Genomic DNA, 20649 nt, shown 5'->3' on the forward strand with positions numbered 1-20649 from the left:
ATTTATTAGCACCTCACCACATGAACATACCTGTAAACTTCAGTCCTGTCACCTGTGAAAAATGGTACAGTGCAGGGCAAATAAAGACTGCATCACATTTTTGGAGAAGAGCAACAGGAAAAATGCTTATTATTCAGTGATGAGTGAAGTCAGAGCATTTTCCATGTTTGCTTTTAGAAATTCATGGGAAAAACTGTCAGCTTTCCTTACAATACAGAGGGGACATTTTCTGGTTACTTTTATGCTGAAAAAAAGTCTTTCTCCACAAATTGAAACTATTAGAGTTACTTTTAGAGGGAAATGCTGCCTGCTGTACAAGAATGCATCAAAGTTCCTAGCAGAAAAGAAAATTTGATAGGTATTGTTGCGAGTGAATGCTTTAAAAACCAGGAAATTATGCCAGTGGCAGGCGTTCAGATGTACCAGCTGATAGTGACACTATTTGGATTTGTGTGCAAGTGTTTAAGAAACTATGGATGTAGATTTTATAGGTTTTTGTGGCTTGTCAGGTTCTACTTTTAGTCAAAATCTGGGCCATAATGGATTAGGTAATCCTGTATAGCTGGGACAACACAGAGAAATCATCACTATCAAGTTTCAAGTTAGAAGACTAAGTCCCACTTTTTCCCCAGATCAGAATTACTAGCAAATGCTGTATAGGTTTTGTCAGGGATCATAAGAATATCGTACAGACAGATCATTGCTGTATCTCTAATCCAGACTTTTTTCTGCATAAGATTATTACTATTGTTTTCATTTTTAAGACCCTTTTCAATGAAAAGCCAAGCTTTTAAACCAGAATTTCTAAGAAATAGTAATACTCTGAACTGATTAATATGGTGGGAGGATGTATTTACAGATGATCCTTTATTTAATACGTCCTTTTCTTCCGGGCCACCTCCTCTACATGCTGTGGCCTATAAACACTGATTTTTTTAAAAAAAATACACAGTAATTCCTTCCTTGCTGTTTGTCAATGTTAACATTCCCACTGCAGCTTTTAAAGGTTTTCCTGGGAGATGAGGACTATGAGATGACCTTAATCATTGCTACCATAGTCAAGTTTTACTCTTAACATTTCTGTGAGAAGTGTGACACACCCAGCTGTATAGCACCACTTCATGTCATTTTAAGGTGCCATTAGTAACTAACCTTCAACATTTCTTTGCTTAGGCTTGAATCTCTGACACTAAGCAATGCAGGAGGTTTAGCTGCATAGCTCCCGTTAGCTTTAATGAAAGTCACATGGATTGTCCTCTGCTTTGGAAATACGAGAGCCAGGTTAAGTAGAGAAATTGTGAATTTGAACAAGAGTTCAGAGGGTAAAAAAACCCAAGTTATTGCTCCAGAAGAAACCCTGGTATTACAACCAAAAACTGTGAGATCATTTTCATGTTGAGATTTGACAAATCAAGTCTTTAGAGACAGGGCAACAAGCTGTTTTTTTAAACAAACTAATATAAACGTGAAAATTAAAAAAAATAAATTTAAGAAAACATGTTTCATCTGCTCAGAAACTATCTCCCTTCAACACAAAGCTTCCAGCAAGGCATATCAGCAGTAGTTTTGGATCATAGTATTTGAGATTTGGAGTACTTGAGTATTCTGGATCATGGTATTACAGCAGCATGGTCTGATCAGAAAACATGCTTTTCAAGATGTTATGATGACTGCACCTTTCTCATGTACTCTGGGCTCAGAAAATTCCTACCGCGGCAGAGCACATTACTTTATTGTATGTTTTAGGCATTCACATGTATTGAAACACAGCACAGTATGGTTGATTGCTTGCAGTTTTAATGTCAGTTAGGTCTTAAAGGTTATTTTACACACAAATAGTAGTACTGTTCCATACTTGATTACACTGGAACAACAGGTAAACCCAGTAACTTGTCTGGAAACTGTGTGGTTGTCTTAATCAGGTTTCTTCTGCATATAAATTAATGATTCCTGTTTACAAATACTGTAAGATACTTACCCTTCAGTTTTCAGAGTATTGAGATTACAGCGAGAATTTTTTGCATTTAAATTTCATGCCCTCTCTCCCCAGTACACAAAGCAGCAATAGATGTAATCAGCTGTATGTCTAAAGTCTTACAAGTATGTTCTCTTATTTTTTTATGCAGAAATACTGAATGGAGGGGTGTATGTTGGCCAGAACAAATTTCTGTGCTTTGCAGACACCATTCATTGGCAGGATATCGTGCGTAACCCCTGGGCCTCCAACTTCACTTTGGTCCCAACGAATGGCAGCTCAGGATGTAAGTACCAGTTTTATTCTTAGCCTTGTCATCTGCTCAGCGTGAAACAGTGTAAATATGACCACAAGTTTTCCCTGATCCTCTGTTACGGAGAATTGTATTTGTAAATTTTCACTTCATTCTTCACTGCGTTCTTCAAAGTTTGAACGCTACTTGTAGGAACACTTAATCTAATCTTAAAAGCACTGCCTGTAGAGAATATTTGTGAACATCATACATTTTCCGAATTTTCTCTGATATGTTTTTTCTCTTCTGCGTGTTCTTTTTTCTATTTATTGCTAAAGCCACTGTGCTGCTGTGGAGGCACAGACGTTATTGTTTGCTTTGCATTTGTTCCTGCTGCTCAGGCTGGTCCTTGAGTCACAATGGTCTGTCTGTGGCATCATAATTAGCTGCTGGAGTAATTATGGTACAAGCTCATGGATATTCTGACTTGAGATGAGAAATGAACCTCAGAGAAATAGTTATCCTATTGTCTTGTGTGTACCTGTAAAGAAAGAGAAAGAATTTGCAGAGAATGGGGTGCTCTTTACAATATAGCCAGTACTTCTCGTGTTTTTAATACATTCTAATTTAATGCTCTTGATTTCAAACTTGCACTGTCTATGTACTTTGATTACTTTGTTTGATCCATTTATCTCTTTCTCTTCCCTAGAGTTATTCACGTTCAGTAGTATTTTGATGATTCTTGCAGCAACAATGAATTCTAGTGAATGGTGGTGACAGTGATACAAAGTGTTTAGGTAAAATATTCCATGAGATACTAAAGTGCATTCAAACTTAATACCTTGCTATTAAACAGCACCCTCAGGATGTATCAACACTGAAATTCAGGTATAGGCTGGCAACAAGTTTATATCTGATGTCAGAAACGACAGCACAGTAGACATATTGTCTGCGTATCTGAGCATTCCAGATATAGAGACATTCTGGATTGCTTACCATATCCTAGGGTGTCCCTCAAGGATGTACAAATGACTGATTGCCTGTTTAGCTTCTGCTACAGATTTCAGGTCTTCAGCTGTATCTTAGGAATTTAGGAAAAAAAAAAAATAGACTCTGGGTAAAGACAATTTGATGAGTCCCCATAATTTCTAACCAGCAACTTGTTTTTAATCAAGTCCTTTGTGGTATAATAATTTTATATAAGTCTGACTTGCTTTTGTCTATCTCACCTGCTACCCTCAAAATCAGAGCACAGCTACTGGAGATACAGCTTCCTTCAGGAGCCTGCCAAACTCCACTGCTCCTCGATCTTCCAACTCCAGACTGAGGCTCATCTCTTCTGCCTTCTGGGTGGAAACATGACATAGTTCTAATGCAGTCAGCTATCTTATTTGCATATTAAAAAACCTCATCAGATGATGATCAGTTCTAAGAAGAACTGATAAAACCTTTGAAGGTTAGGGAATGGCTTTATATACCCTTTTATGAGTCAGTTACTTCAACAAGAAAAAGACTATGTTGTTACTCTGTTTTGTTCTGTTATTGGGTTTACTTTTAACCTTTGGCAGTTCTTCAAGACAAATGTTTCTGCAACATGAAGGTAATAAGCTCTTTTCAAAAAGCAACCAATATCAATACTATCTTTCAGAGCTAACAAAAGTTTTACTGGTGACTCCAGAGGAATTGGAACAAGAACAATGCTGGGTACTTTTGGAATCACACCCTGAAAGTAATAAAGGCAAATATTAGCTCCCACAGCAAGATGAAGGAATGTATGTACCTAAGTTCAGTTTTCTTAAAACATTTTTGCATTCCTTTTGAGTTGTTTTGAAACATAGGGAAGGAACAATTTGTGCATCGCCATTTGTGCTTGATAAACCTGATAAACATTATTTCAATGGTGATTGAGAGCTATGTACCCAGGCAGCTTCATTAAGATAGCCACCCAAACTTTACTTTATTTTTCGCTACTTGGAATGGAGCAGAGTGCAGTTGGACTGTATTTAATTTAATAATCAAGTTTCCTTCTGCAAGAAGCTGGATTCCATCTCAACACTATTCATGAGTCCTGTGAAATTTGATTCAATTAGCTAATCCAAACCATTTCTGTCTTCAGAACTTACATAGGTGAAAATCTAAACCCCATTATACAGAAAGTCAACAAATAGCTAAAGAGGTTAACAAAGGTATTAAGGTTATGGCAAAGAAAGAATTCAGGTACAGAAATCACCATTTAAAATAGCCTAAAATTAAATAGCTCTGTGTGTGTGCACACATGTATTACACATGCACACACATAAGTGTGTGTGTGTATGTGTGTATATATATATAAAGCCTTCAAATGAAATCACTCAGATGTGGAACCTTATTACTACCTGTCAAGAGGTAGGAGAAAGGGAATATGCTGTACTGGTAGCTTACAGAAAAATCAAGACAAGTTATTTATACTGATGCAGAAAGACTTAGAGAAATGAACATTGAATTATAACCCTAGAATGGAAATCAGTACAGAGTATCATTAAATAAGGTATATGCTTCTCAGATTTGGCTCACATGTCACTTTTCATAATCTGCTAGGCAGTGTGGGTGCTTGCTGGGTCCAGCTTTGCTGTTTTTCTACCGCTGCAAAATGATGCTCAGTGCATTACAAAGTCTTTGGTACTTTTCTGCATAGACTGTGACTTGTGCTTTTTTGGATCCAGCATATCTATGTATTTACTGTTTATTTTGCGTGACTCTATTAAATTGGCTGAAGTCTGAAGTGCCTCCTATCAAATGCAAATCTTGGCTGAGTCTGTTGGAACTGAGTAAGCACACGTTGCTTGGCATTACCAAAAATAACCTAAGTGCAAGAGATGTCAAGGAAAGCCCTCTGTGACTTGCCATGTAGGAATATCTTGAAAAGAATGAGTGGGGTTTACTGCTTATCTAAAGACCTTTATAGGAGAGGGAGAAGGTCTGTTAGAGAGGCTGCATCACTTCGGGAATGTAAACTAACCAAACCTTCTGTGTCAAACTCAACAAAGTCCATACTATTAGTAATTTAGGAAAGTGTAAATGTGTGATCATGTAAGACCAAGGTAAATGCATCGGCCTGTGTGCCATGTTTAGCTACGCTTGGCAGGACTGGAGGGTAGCTTATGGCCCAGGAATTGGGGGAGGAGTGGCTGGAGAGCTGCCAGTCAGAGAGGGACCTGGGGGGGGTGTGATTGACAGCCGTCTGCACAGGAGCCAGCAGTGTGCCCAGGTGGCCAAGAAGGCCAATGGCATCCTGGCTTGTGTCAGCAGTAGCATGGCCAGCAGGGACAGGGAAGGGATCTGACCCCTGTACTCGGCACTGGTGAGGCCGCACCTCGATGACTGGGTTCAGTTTTGGGCCCCTCACTCCAAAAAGGCCATGGAATGACTCGAGCATGTCCAGAGAAGGGCAACGGAGCTGGTGCAGGGAATGGAGCACAGGTCGTACGGGGAGCGGCTGAGGGAACTGGGGGTGTTTAGTCTGGAGAAGAGGAGGCTGAGGGGAGACCTCATTGCCCTCTACAGCTCCCTGAAAGGAGGGTGCAGAGAGCTGGGCATGAGTCTCTTTAACCAAGTAATAAGTGACAGGACAAGAGGGAATGGCCTCAAGTTGCGCCGGGGAAGGTTTAGACTGGATATGAGGAAGCATTTATTTCCAGAACAGGCTGTATCTTTCCAAACAGGTGTTGGAATGGGCTGCCCAGGGAGGTGGTAGAGTCCCCATCCCTGGAGATATTTAAGAGTTGGGTCAACAAAGCACTGAGGGATCTGGTATAGTTGAGAACCGTCAATGTTAGGTTAATGGTTGGACTGGATGATCTTCAAGGTCTTTTCCAACCTAGACAATTCTGTGATTCGGTGAATTGTTAGGGCTGTTTCACTGTGCCCATCTCTGTAGTGCTCCCTGGCAGAGAATATTTTGGGGACAAAATGCTGTGAACTGCGGTGAGTGTCAGAATCAGATATTTCATCATTCCAGCAAGTCCTAAAGCCTAAACCACAGTTCAGTGTTTTGGCATTGCTAGCAGTTTCCAACCATCAGTAGCAGCCATAAAATCTGCTCCAAGGTGTCTACATGTCTGAAAGACCAAGGGCCCACCTTCAGAGCCCAGTGCTTGACAGGTTTTTTGCCGATGCTAGAGTGGACTCCAGCAGGTTGATGTAGATAAATGCAGTGTTGTACTGGGAACACCTGTGCGCCAGCGTGTGTACGCTCAGGGCTCAGCCACACTCCTTGTTCGTCTTCCCCCATGAGGGAGCCCGCGCTGCAAGCTGCCAGTGCTGCTCTCTTCCCCAGACAGACCGAGGAGCTGATAATGGTCCCACTTCAGGGATAATTTCACTTGCAAACCTTCCTGCTGCTCCAAGGCAATCAGCAGAGGAGGAAGGCAAAAGGGCGGAGTGAAATGAAGATGCTTTGAAATAAAATCAGTCCCCTGCCTCTGTGCTTATTTCATACCTTGGATTTGCCAACTCTGGCAATCCCCTTCATTTACATCAGTGTTAGACAGAAGAGAATATGGCTAGCGAACTCGGGAATAAAGCTTTTCTGATTCCCTTCTTTGCAGGCTTTCATTGTCAAATCAGTGTTAAGAAGCCAGTTGAAAAGGCCACAGTGTCTTAACCGCTATGATAGAAACACTACAGACATGTGAATCCTAAGTGCTGCTTCTCCTTTTTTCTTTTTCTTTGGCCTGAAATGCATATTACCCATTGCTTCATGTTCTGATCAAATGCATGCAAAAAAGCTCATGTTAGAGGCCTTTGAATTACACAGTCTTACTGTTAAGATGAGTACAGCCAGTGGCTGCCGGTGCAGAGCTCAGTGTGTACTGCTGAAATCTAATAAACAAATGTTGTGCCAGGGACCAAGCATATTTTAGCTCTCCAAGGACAGATACCTCTGTGCCCGGCATTTTGATTCATATGCTGAAATAATACTAGTATTTACTGTTTGCAGAGCCTTCCCATACTGGTATCTTGTATCTGAAGCTTTTAAAATTAATTGTAATTTGAAAGCGGCCTTCTCTACCATTTATCTGAAATCAACACTATCAACCTGGGGTTTTTAAGCTGGGCACTTTGCAGTGGGAATCTCAAAAGTGCTTAACAAAGGAACAAAATTTTTCCCTTAGGTATATGTTACTGAATTTGTTTCTGCAATGCTGCAAACCTGTTCTCTCCCCTTTCAAAAATGTCATGAATTCAAGCATTAGCCAAGCATGCTAAAGCTGTGCTTTCCAAGAGCATATTCGCCTGTTACCACATCTACTTGCTGGATTTAGTCCCTTAACTGAAGAGCTAGAGCTCAGCCCTTAAGAGCTAGAAACCTGAGGTGCAATTCCCAGTGATGGTGCAAGAAACAAATCAAGAAATAAGGATTAGGCTTCTTGCCTGAAATGCGTCTCGATTGGTAGACAGCTCCTCTGACCAACTTCAGGGAAAGTCCAGTGAAAACCCAGCTGCTTTGATCTGCATCCTCAATGTTCTTCTTGGCTTTGTTGTTGGCAGGAACTGGACTGGCCCCCTTTGTGCCAGGTGAGCATTTTTGCCGGATTTGACAAGGACTGCAGTATTAAATCAGAATTTTCAGTGGAGCTTTCCCTGAAGATCTTGTTTCACAGAAAACCTGAAGGGTTTGAATTATTCTGCTGAGGTCACTTGCATAGGTTCAAATAAATCAATAATGCATATAAAAATACTGAAACTATATGGATGCATTTTCATGATGGAGCTGGTAAGTGGGTAATAAAGATTTGAAAATTACTTTCCATTATTAACTTAAAAAAAATAAATGCTGCTTTTCAAGAAATTACTCAAGAAAAATGCAGGACTGCAAGTTGGCATGTGCCCAGGGTTGTGAAAACTGAACTGTGAAAATTAAGCCTATTTTAAAGTATTCCTCTGAACTGAAATTTCTGCTCAGACTCTGAAGTGCAGTGAGATCTGTAGAAAAATTTCCCTTGACTTGGTCTGGCTTTTTGACTGAGCCTCTGTCAGCTGTGAAAAAAGCTGGAATTTTTGGCAAGACATGTTTTCAAGCAGAACAACTTCAGTTACTTGCTACTATTCATAACATAGTACGCCTCTGTCATTGCTTTGTATCTAATTGCACCTGATGATGTAAAACACCCAAGTTCTGAGCTGTGCAGAAGTACTTGGGCATTGCTGCATGATGCACAGGGAAAAAAGGCTCAGTCTTCAGCTGTGTACCTGTGATTCAGTAAATCCCATGATGTATTCAAGGGAAACACTGCTTTAAAATTTTTCCCCTCCTTTTTACCTGTTGATTCATAGATTTTTCAAGAGCAAAAGAAGCCGTGAATCATCATTAGCTCTGATTTCCTGTTTGTGGAGGTCCCGAAGTATCATCTTCTTGTGTGGTGTTGAGCTCAGTAACTTTACTAACCACAGTGAATCTTCCAGTCCGGCTTTGTGTTTCAGAAGCAGCCCCAGCCGCGGCGTGGCTGGAGCTCCCGCAGGCACTGGATGGGTGAGCGCTGGGCTTCAGTCCTCTGTACACTCTCCTGGCACCAGACTGAAGCTTTGCAGAAGCGCAGCCGTCCCTTCAGAACCTGGTTACGTCCCTAATATTAAAAGAAATAACACTAACTGCCTTTATTTCTAATTTGAACACAGTTTTAAATTGCAGATGTTGTTGCATTTTACACCTTCTCCAGCTAGCTCTAAGAGCTCTCTTGTAGCCAGCATTTTCTCCCTGCAGAAATGGCATGTACCGTGTAATCAGCTCACCTCCCGATTTTTTTTTTTTCTTGAGCTAAATGGATAGAGGGTCTCACATCTCTCACAGTGAGGAATTTCTTTCAAGCCTCAGAATAATTTTAGTTGCTCATCAATGTAAAATATCAGCGTTTATTCCAGTGTGCTTTTAGGGGTTGGAAACGGAAGTATGTATAGCATAGCGTTTTATTACTGATTTAACCAGTATCCTGTAGAAGGAAAAATTGTATCCTTTGTGTTTCAGCTACACATGAGGAACCTGGTATTCAGTCACTTCTGACATCTGTCTGGTTTAGACTCCCCATTTTCCAGAAAATGTAGCCTGTATGCTTTATTCTGAAATATGCAGTCTTGTGTTTGGCTATATAAAAGGCATTTGGTGTGAGTGACTCCAGCTTACCTGCCAGCCTGGTGCTCTCTCTAGTTCTGGCTGCTCTTCATTGTAATTTGCTGAGAGAGTCTTCCGGTCATCTGTATGTTTTATTGCCTGGGTTTTTTAAATAATTTCTAAACCTTTGGCTAGAATATCAAAAAGCATCAGCCCTGAAATGGTCCCTGGAGAACCACACCCCAATTGTATGATAATTGCTCATTTACAGCTACTTTTGGAGAGCTCCCAATTAGCTGGCTCTTAATGCATTTTTCATGTGTTTTATTAATATTGAAACATAGAGACAAATCTAATTAAATGTTTACCATTTAGCCAGTGCTTTGCATTTTAATTAAAGGAACAGAAAATGGACTAGCCAGCTGCACAGTTGCTTATGAAGTCAGCTCTGTTCTCCTGGTGCAGACAGTCCAGGCTGTGATTGACCTTACTGGAATGCAGATGTGTTTGGAAGCATTATAGCTCAGTTTGACATACATATCTCTGTATAGTATGTATTTGGTTGATGTGACTCACTGCTGGCTCCATATACTTCCCCCCACCCCACCCTCCTTTCTTAATTATTCTCTCTTATATTGTCTTTGTGAGTTGCTTTATTTAGCTTAACCTTCTACTCCATCAGCCTTGATAACTGAGCATTTGCTGGGCCATGTTCTACTGCAAGTTTTCCACATGCTAGCAAAAGGAGTAACACAGTTTCTAAAAAAATACTTCTTTAAAATATTGCAGAAATGAGAACAATTTGGAAGAAACTTAGCTTAGTAGAAATGTCTCTTTATGTCAGACTAGTTTAAGGCCAAAAGCTCCTTACATTTTTCTAGATTGGTATAGGAGAAATCAGCCACATGGATACACATACATCCTTTTCAGCATACAGTGTATATTCTTGTAGTATGTTTCACATAAAGCATAAATTGATATTTGCGTGGAATTTTGTATAAGTGACAAGCCCTGTTCCCCACTGGGTGTTAACAGTCTGTGTTTGGAGTTGCTCGCAAGGGATGTAGGTGAATTTGTGTATGGCGTTTGTTGCAGCTACAGAATGAGGTCTGACGGGTAGCCAGCCTGTTGATTTAATGTTCGGTAGTGACCTTGTAATTCTTCACAGAGCACAGTAACTCATTTTTTTTTACCACTAGTCACAATATTAGAAAAGGATCATTTTTATACAGTGACTTATCTGGCAACTTATACTCAGGTCAAACCATTGGGTATTTAATTCTGAAGTAACTATGTGATAGTTATGAAAAATAGGTGTTCTTCAGGTCCTTGCAATCTCTCCCAAAGGTCCCAGCCTTCTACCAGTTCTCAGTTATGTTGTGGACTAAATTGTATAAAATGCTACACATGTGCACACCAGTTTTCAACTGGACCATCCAAAACACTGTGGTACAGGACCAGTCCTGCTTCCACTGGGAAGCCACACCAGTGAAATGGGGAGTTTTGCATCAGAGTGGAAGGGGGGATGGAGTCCTCTCCCTCAAGTGTGCAAGTGCCATTGATTAGTAAAGGTTTGGGAGAGTTGAATGGAGTCAAGATATAATTACAAGGAAAGTTTTCCTTTACACAAGGAGATGCTCCTGTAACAGGAGACAATTCCATGTAAATAATGAAGACAGGCAGTTGTGGTTTAACCCCAGCCAGCAACTAAGCCCCATCCCACCAGTGGGATGGGGCAGAGAATCAGAGGGTAAAAGTGAGAAAACTCCTGGTTTGAGACAAAGACAGGTTAATAGGCAAAGCAAGAGCCGCGCACACAAGCAAAGCAAATCAAGGGATTCATTCACCCTTCCCGTGGGCAGGCGGGTGCTCAGCCATCCCCAGGACAGCCGGGCTCCATCACACGTAACGGTGACTTGGGAAGACAAACGCCATCACTCCAAACGTCCCCCCCTTCCTCCTTCTTCCCCCAGCTGTCTGTGCCGAGCATGACGCCACAGGGTCTGGGATATCCCTGGGGTTGGTTGGGGTCAGCTGTCCCGGCTGTGTCCCCTCCTGACGTCTTGTGCACCCCCAGGCCCTCGCTGGTGGGGTGAGGAGCAGAAAAGGCCTCAGCTCTGCATGAGCACTGCTCAGCAACAACCGAAATGTCCCTGTGTTATCAACACTGTTTCCAGCACAAATGCAAAACATAGCCCCATATTAGCTACTATGAAGAAAATTAACTCTATCCCAGCCAAAACCAGCACACGTGTAAATCAAACCCCCAAGCCCTAGTACCAAGACACATGTGAGATGTGTTTCGTCCAGTTACTCCTGCAAGATATTTTGTGCTTTTTCAAAGCACAAGGATTTTGCTCTACAGAAGGCCAGAGTAACAGCAGTATATTTCTGTATGTTGGCAACAAGAAAAGAGGGAAGTGACTAATTCACACTTATAGCCAACTTTCAGAATAGCTGGTGTATCGTTTCTGGTGTACATCTAAATTGGAAACTACCTACGGAGAAAATGGCATTCCAGAAAGTATACCCTGAAGACATTTGTTATTGCAGAGTTTGTTAAATTATAACCTTTCATTGAGGTTATTACTTGAAGTTCAATTAACATTTTAAATGTATGTTTGGAGACCAGCGAATGGGGCCTCCACAGACAGGTGGTCTCCGTACAGAATATGTTCCCTGCCGCTGGTGTCACCATGGCAAAGCCAGGAGGAGAAGCTGTTCTTTTCGATAAAAAGCCACAAATAACTAAACCGTTTTGTGAAAGCTCCTTCCATGTGGAACACACTTCAAGGGCTTGCAGCACTGCATTTTAGTAGCAGTTACAGTTCCATGGATATCTCAGTTGGAAAGAAAATTTATATCAGAGCTGAATATAGACAGCCAGAAAGTCCCCCAACCACCTTTTGTTCAGTATATGTGGAGGTTGCTTTTCGTACCATTAAGGAATATCTAGTCAGGATGGAATTTATTTCTTTACCTAGAATTGAAAGGCAAATACAATAACAGAAGACATTTATTTTAAAGAATAGTTTTTGCCAAGCATATGTAACTGAAGATAGAGGAATACATGAAATCCAGTGATAAAATAAAGTTGTTTTGCATTCGTATGGCAGGCTGAACTGCTTGAAGTTGCTTGTAATGTTTTTCCTCAACCCAGAACACTGTGTTTTGAATAAAGGGAATCAGTTTAGTTTCCTAATAAATACCTTCAGCCAGCATTTTCAGAAGGGGTTTGTCAATTGGCAAATGCCCTTGAAACAGATTTGAAAGGCAGGCAGACGTGGTATTTAATGGAAATACAATGCTTCTAACAGTTGAATTCACTGAATAAAAAGTAAGTAACAAACACAAGTATACCCAGCTAATACAAATAAATAATGCCGTGAGGGACAGAACTCCTTAGGCTGCCAGAGCCTAATCCAGGGACCTAGCAAGGGAACTGCTACAAAGCAGAGGATTTTTAGGAGTCGTGGACATGGAAAGGAGGGCACTGAGAAAGCCAGCATTAACAGTTTCTGAAGAACCTCTGATATGGGCATCTCTTTGCGGTGAAAAATATATTTTTCAAAAAGATAAAAAATATCCAGTGCCCAAACTGACTCCCTCCCTGCCAAAGTACTGACCTGTTTTACAGGGTATCTGCCTTCCTTCTTACAGCAGTTACAGGGTAAAAGTCACCCATCAAGTGACACAGGTTGCCATGCTGATGTAAAAAATATTACAAAGTGGCACTAGTTCTTTAGCTACAGAATTTAAGTAGTGCTCCACATAACGTGTGGCACTGTTGGTAAATGCTTATCTTTTAATGGCAACCTGTGTGTGTATAATGTATTACTGTGCACCACCTGTTCATAAGCAGATTGGTGTTTAAGCAGTATGTTGCACAAGAGAGACACTTTTGGTTTAAATGAAAGCATCCCTTTCCATTATAAGGAGCTTGCTTTATCAGAAACACCAGTGTTTCTTGAAAGTGGGAAATAAACCCCAAATACTCTGAATATTTAAAATAGTCTAATTGACTGGTAATTGGCAGATTTGTAGCAAGTGGGTAGGTGGGTGGAATTGGTCTTTCACAGCAAGCTCCAGCTGCTCTAGCTAGCTGCCTCTGAAGAGCTGCTTAGGGAAAGAGGAAGAAAAGAAAGACTAAAATCAGCTGTTCACTTGCATCTACTGGTTCTTGAAGCTGCTGTATGCCTCCCACCCTTTTGAAGTTGTCTGTTGTTAGATCCGCAAGATGCATGTACCAGCCACCAGCTCAGAGGGGGCTTGGTTGGTGCTGCTGTGCAGAACACAAGGGTAGGTGTATCGCTCGGTGGCAGCTGGTGGGTGCAATGTTGGGACTAGCCAGCCAGCATCGTGATGGGCTTCTCCCAGTAGACTATTCTGTTGCTTGCATAAAACACAAACCCACCCCAAGCCTTTATTGCCATCATAGCTGCATTTTTTAAAGGATTTTGTTACACATGACTGTTTTAGCAGAAATTCTCAGAACTGCCACTAAAGTCCCTGACCTGCTTTTGTGGACAGCCTGGCTTAAAGAGCTCTGGCCCACTGCTCTGCTCAAAGCCAGGGCTTGTTTGGGGGCTTCTCTCTGATCCCTTCACATGTTCTGCAGGGAAGAGGAGAGTGAGTGCTGTGGCTTCAAATGAAAGTGAGTGACTAGAAGGGAAGCTAAGCAAGGTATAGTAAGTATCAAGGCCAAAAAGAAGAGTATATTTTATGCTCCTGCAGTCCCTCACGCTTTCTGTCCCTGTGTATGGGATCTCCACGTTCATTTCTCCTTGGGCTAGTATTCAAAGGAGCTTCATATCTCAAAAGCTTCTTTCTGGTCCTCTTGTAGGAAATTGTAATTTACTTTCAAAAACTCACAAAAGCCGTCATCAGTGAAGTGTTCTGGCATAGGGAAAATGTTGGGAATATTTGCAGAGTAAGATACTTAATCCAGGGGTTTCAAGTGGTTTTATAGAAATTGCTACAGATGAAGACAACTTCATACTAAATTCATCGTATTACACCTACATATTAGTCACAGAATGTCCAAAGCATAACCTCTGTGTTTATCGCTGATAGCTGAAGATTATCCAGGAAATTGCAGTCTGAAATTTGTTTGTATGGTTATTTTCATTGAATATTTGTGTCTAGCAAATACAGAATCTAAACATCAGAGTATACGCCCAAGCATTGTTTTCCAACAGAGAAGGGGCTTCTGTTGCCCAAGTATTGTTTTGTAATAATTAGTTTTGTTTCAAGTAGCCAGAGATACATTTTGAATAAGCAATTACATTTGAATAAGCATATTAAGATACTTCACCAAAGTTTGTCTAAAACGGGACTCCAGATTTTATGGAATGGGGACTTTTCTTTCTGAGTCAAAAGTTGGTTAGAATATTAGCAGACCTAACTGCACCCAGGCAGACTCTAGGAATATTACATGGCATCAAGAAAAAGTAAAATTAATTTTAAAAGCAACTTCATTTTGACTTCTCATTTTCTTTCTTTGACATTATTACTTTGTTTAAAAAATGAAAACTGTATGTGCCTCTGTTCAAACTTCTACTGCTTTGGCAGTATTACAGGAACATTATTACAGGACATTATTTTGACTTACGTGGTATTGACTGACTTGATCTGTGTGAGGGGTGAGGAGTTGATTTTAAACAAGCACAAGAATACCCTCAGCTTTGGCACTTCTCAGTGTGTCGTTGAGAACCTCCTTTGAAAATCTCCTCGAACAGTGTCCAAAAAAGAAACCTGTATCTGCATCCTTCAGCTCTCAGCCAAGATTATGCGGTGGGCAGTAAATCTGCTGCTGCACCTAGGGACAGATACCTGGCTTAAGATTTGTTACAGGCACTGATATGGGTGTACATCTGATTGCTGAGTTTGGTAGGAGTAACTCCTGCTTGGCTTGTTTGTATTTTTTAATTTTGTGTGTTGTTACACCACAAACAGAAGCACCTGTTGCTATGAGTGAGAATAAAAAGCACCTGAGCTGAGAGCTAATGGGCAGTAGCCTAGGGTGAGGAAGGGTGTGGGTGTTGCATTGTTAAGTATCCCAATGGCTGCTCCTTAGATAAGAAATTCATGCATTTCTGGGCACCCCCATGCAGAGGAGGGAGCCCATTAAAGTAGTACCTTCCAGGAGCAAACCAGATGAAATTAATATAAAGACACAGGAGGTGTTTTTATGGTCTCTGCCTGATGGGAATCTGCAGTGCCTACTTGCCTGCTGCCTTCCTCTCACAGACATGTCTTCTGCTCACACTCAAATTTCTTCAGTAAGAAGGACTTTTCTCCCCTTCTGTGAAATACATTAGCAGCTTAGGAGTTCCCAAGGATGTGGGGGACCAGAGTTCGATTTCCTACCTTGTGTGAAGGCATTCAGATCTGTACCTCCTATCTCCCACCTCCCAGTGGAAACTGCCCAGGTTGATGTGAGTTGGGGTCTTTTCTATTCCTTCTGTTGAATTCTGAGTATTAAGTAATCATCAGGTAAAATACAGAAATAGTCCTAGGGATATGGACTGATGCTTAGATGTATCCTTTCTCCAGTGATCATAACCACTGAGCTGTGGGGGAAGAACCCACGAATGTGGTTGTGTTCTTTGTCCATCTCTCTCCCTTCAGGACCAGCTAGCTCCCGATGTTGTCAGGAGAGCTGTCATTGATGGGTAGGGATGGCTGCCTGCTCTATGCTCTCCCCTTCCAGAGACCAGCCTGTAGTCTGTTTCTTGGGTTGCTGTCCTGGGAGGCAACAGTCTTCATCACAGTAAGCAAAGGAGAAAGAGGGATGCGTAACCCCACATCCTAGTTGAGTGTTAACATCTACAGATGGTGGAACATCATCTTCTTCTGCACAGAGGAAAGGGAAAATAAGAGCTACCCCTGTATTTTGAAGGGTTATGGCATGGCTGTGATCTGTGTGCTTTGAGGATGGTCCATATGAGGGAGGGTGTTTCAGTTTGACTCCACTGTAGACCCCTGTTTGACATGGACCAAGCTGCTCTGCTGCTCAGGAGATGAGGTCCTGCTGCAAGTATGCAAGGATGGGCAGCTATCTATGGCTTATCTTATGGAGGGGAATATATTTTTTTAACGATAATGATTACAAGATTCCCAATGACTTGTTGTTCTGGATGAGCCTGCCAAGCAGCAGGTATGACTTGACCTATTCTTTTAGCCTTCCAGCTATGACTTTCAGTTTGTTCAGGATCCCTGTGTGTGTGTTCAGAAAGGCATTTGATGCTGATTGGAACTAATTCTCCACCACCGTGGGGGGTATTCACTTACAGTGCTCTGTGCTAACAGCTATAAGCAGTGATAATTAATAGCTCCTAATTGCTTAATCAGTGTAAAGTTTTAGACTATGTCATATGTGAAGGTTTTTATTTTGTGTGGATGACTAAACCCTCAATTAATGCATCGAGTCATACAGCCTTACCAGCGCTGCCTGTTCCAGGCAAAGAAAAATAACCAGTGTCTTCATTACCCCCCCTCGGGTCCCTTTCCATAGTCATTACTGTGGCCTGAAGACATTTTTCTGTAGCAGCTGAAGTTAACGTTACAGTGAACTTCCTATCAGCTCAGAGCTGTCAGCGATAGATATGAATCCACTGGCCTGAGCCCATTCGGTGCTGCTGACATGCTCTTCTTGACTTTCCATTTATTCTTTTACCTCTGGTGGCCAATATCTCTTAAAATCAAAACTGTCTGCTACCAGCATATCTAGCGATTCTCTGTAATTCTGCAGTTCTCAACAGATCCCTTTGCACATGCAAGGGTTGTCTCCATCCCACATTGCTCAAGAAAATACTTCCCCTGTTGGTATACAGTTTTTGTTTTCTTCAGTGCTGGTTGAGCTTTATCTCTCTTCCCTCTCCTGGCTCTCCCTCACACTGTCCCCATATCTCTCCCCGTGCCTGTCTTTCAGGGCAAATCTCTTGGATTGTTTTCATTTCCCAGATCAATTTCTCATGCCAGTTTCTTTTCAACTGCCTGTGCCTGAGTCTCTCTCCATTTGTGTGCGTGTCTCTTCTTATCTACTGAGGAAGATGAGGGGAAGATAGGAGGGTTGAATGGCAGAGTTGGAAGCCCCTATTGGAAGCAATCATTAGAGGGAATTTGCTTTCACCATTACTGAGCCCCAGTGGTCCCCCTACGCCAGATGCACACACCTGGTAGTGAGGGGGTGCGCACTAGAAAACTTTGACCTACGCACGGTGGTAGCATCCAGAAAAGGTGTTGTGCTTTTTCACAGTGTAAGTACTCATCATTGATGAACACTATGCAAGTTTTCACTGTAAAGGGATCTCGTTAATATTTGTGCAGGATACCTCTATTGGGCATGTGGTACAGGTACCATACAGAAAGGTCAGTCGAAGTGCTGCCATTTACCACAATAAAAGTAGCAATATTGGTGCAGGTACAGCATGTTAAAGAAAAGCCTGAATTTTATGGGACTAATCCTGTGTTGGAAAACTATTTGGCAATACGTTCTGAGGAGAATTCATCTGACATCAGTGAAAGCAACAGTTTGACAGCAGTAGAGGAATAGACCCTTAGATTTTTGTATCCCATAATGCCTCTACAGAGAGGAGAAAATGGTCAATAGACATTTCCATAAGGCGCTTTCTTCTTTTGCAGAAAGTTTTACTTTCTTTTGCGACATGTGTCTCTCCTGTCATAAAGAAAGGAAATCCTGAAAAGTGTGAGTCTCTGTTAGGTAATTACTTTCAAATCAATAGGAGAGATCTGAAGGCTAGCACAGGGCTGGTGGAAAATGCAAAATGATTTTTACTTAACAAAGAAGTGTGAATGAGTGAATGAATGTGTGACAATAAGAATAGTCAGACAAGGACAGGGAAGGCTTTACAGCCTGATAAAGGCAGAACAATCCATCACAACAATAGTATCTTTAATTCTCGTTAATGCTGTGCTGTGGTGTTTGAATTATATTTTGATTTTGTTATCTCTTTGTACATAAAACTAAGGTGTTTTAGCTGCCTAGAAAAGCAACACACAAGCGCATTTAAACCTTCTGACCCTACTAAGCAATGTAAAGAAGAGACTGGGACCTCTTATTGCAAAGTATAACTGGAACTTCTTGGACTTTAGGGCTAGTTATGCCTAGAAACATCTACACGGTATCTAGAGTTTTTGCAGAATTGAATTTTTTAGGTGAAGGATGAACTTATAAGTAGCTTACAGAAGCTAATAAATTATTTATAGGTGTTTTGATACTTAATCGATTATTTTAGACTGTTACATAAGAGGCTGCTTATAAACATGGCTTATAACCATCAAAGCCACTTCAGTTTGGCTGTGTTTATTCACACTTCAGTATCAGCGTGTTGTAGCTATGCTAACATCTGTTAATGATTTATTAACCTGATAGAAACCGTCTGTAAATGCAAGCTTTGTGCAAAGTGAGACCATTACTTCTCTTATTTCTGTTTTCCTTCTCCTACTGAGAGAGGTCTACTTGAGGCAGCTGGCACAGCTGATGGGGAAGAAGCAGCATTTCTTCTATGTGCTACACTGAGCTTAGAGCTAAGAGGAGGACTTGATTTTTCTTGTCTTGTCAGTAACTTAATCCTTTGTGGGTTTACTGTTCCTGAAATAATAATGGCAGTCTGAAGCCAAAGGAAAGCCCCTCTCAATTTTCAGGAAAGCACAAGGATGAAGTAACCTTGGTCTTTCCCAAGCTAGTGACCAAACGTCTTCTGCTGGTGACTTTCCCCAGCTGGGAGAGCAGAAACTTCTCCCACAAATAAAACTCCATTCTGGAAGTTACAATGATACTCTGCACCAGAGTCCATAATGAAGATCTGGTGCGGTAGTATTGGCCAAGGGAAGACGAGCCAAGGAGATGAGCCATTGATTTTCTGCGTGGAATTTGCCAAAGCAAAATTAATTCTCAGTTCCAGTGGGAATCTGCCCTTTCTAAACTTGGAATTCATAACAAACCCTGTAAAAATTATGTAAGCCTTCTTTTAACTCCTTCCCTCCTCCTCTGCAATCTAATGAATAAAATGTCATCATGTATGCAAAACAAGGCTACTATTCAGGAGCAGAAATATACTCTAGCATCACATCTGTAATGGGGCAGGAGACTTTTCCAGGTTCTTCCTTTCCTTATCTCACTTAGAAAAGAAAAAAACCCTGACTACTTATGTTGACTTCCGTGGGACTGTATTGGTGTTAGATTTACAGAGCTGATCTTTAATGGGTAAGCAGTCTATCCTTATTACAGTGGGGAAAAACAAGTGAAATACTGAGTTATGTGAGGGCAGAATCTGGACCAGTTCATACTGAGAGCGAAAAAAGTTCTTTTTAAACAAACACACCAATATAGACATGCTATTTGGAAGGAGGAGGGGTTTTTTGGTTTTAGTTCTCAGTATGCTTGACCTTCAAAAGGACACGTGACAGTGCAATTCAGAGGTGTGCTGCCTACAAGCTCAGCTCCTTGTTGTGTTTGTGCAGCTAAGAAAAGTGAAAACAATGAAACAGACACTTTGAGTTCCCAATGAGAAAAAAGGAAACTGGCAGCCTTTTCTTGCTTTGTTGTTAAATATCTCTATTTAAATGCAAATGATCATCTGACACTGCCAAAGTCATGTACGGGGAAGCAGGCATGCAAGTTAAAATTTTTTTTTAAATTATTTTTGAAGATGCTGGATCGCTTTTATTTCCATCAGGAGTAGAGGTGGCTGAATACATTTGTGGTTGCATACCAAGGATCAGCTCAGCAGCTAGGAGTTTCAAATATGAAGATTTCTGTTTGAAGTGTAGCTTTTGCAGAAGTGTGGGCGGACTCTCTAGTTAGAGATCACTTGGAGGGATGCTTGAAGTTTCTTCGCTGTTATCTCACTGCACGTATTGCAGTGGAAAACCCAGTGCATACAGTGTATTTTGGAAGGGGGTAGAATATGGGGACAGACAGAGGAAGAAGCAGCCAAACTCTTGCCTCAGGAATATGTGATTACAAGTGATCTGTGCAGTGCTTTATACTGCATCTATAGCTGCAAGGCTTCTGGCTTTCTCCCTAAACTCCAGACCCTTTAAGCTAGACAAGCATGAGATTTGACTGTCGGGAAGGATCAAGCATAGAATAGAGTCTTGCAAGAGGAGACTCTGTTATCCATGGGTTGCAGTTCCTCCTGAGCTGCCCCCAGCACAAATGCTCTGTCTCAGGTGAGGATCAAGCAAAGCAAGTGATGAAAAGGTAAACTGAATGTGCACCCAGAGCCATACCCCTTCTTCTTCCCACTCCTTCTGTTGGCCAGGGATAGCCACTTTATAAAACGTACTTCCTGGGGACCATTTATTCAGTTGAGCCAGCACTAAAAT

At 41.4% G+C, this 20649-nt stretch overlaps 1 protein-coding gene across 4 annotated transcripts in view; it reads left to right on the forward strand.

The window, feature by feature from the left end:
* ERBB4 (erb-b2 receptor tyrosine kinase 4) overlaps positions 1 to 20649 on the forward strand; it is a 648261-nt gene that overhangs the window by 425990 nt on the left and 201622 nt on the right. For all 4 annotated transcript variants that reach the window (XM_074910349.1, XM_074910351.1, XM_074910348.1 and 1 more), the window contains exon 4: positions 2127 to 2261. In XM_074910349.1, coding sequence (XP_074766450.1) covers positions 2127 to 2261 — 135 coding nt within the window. The remainder of the gene's footprint in view (positions 1 to 2126; positions 2262 to 20649) is intronic.

Source organism: Athene noctua, chromosome 7 (genome assembly GCF_965140245.1).
Source record: "Athene noctua chromosome 7, bAthNoc1.hap1.1, whole genome shotgun sequence".
In the NCBI taxonomy this organism is placed as follows: domain Eukaryota; kingdom Metazoa; phylum Chordata; class Aves; order Strigiformes; family Strigidae; genus Athene; species Athene noctua.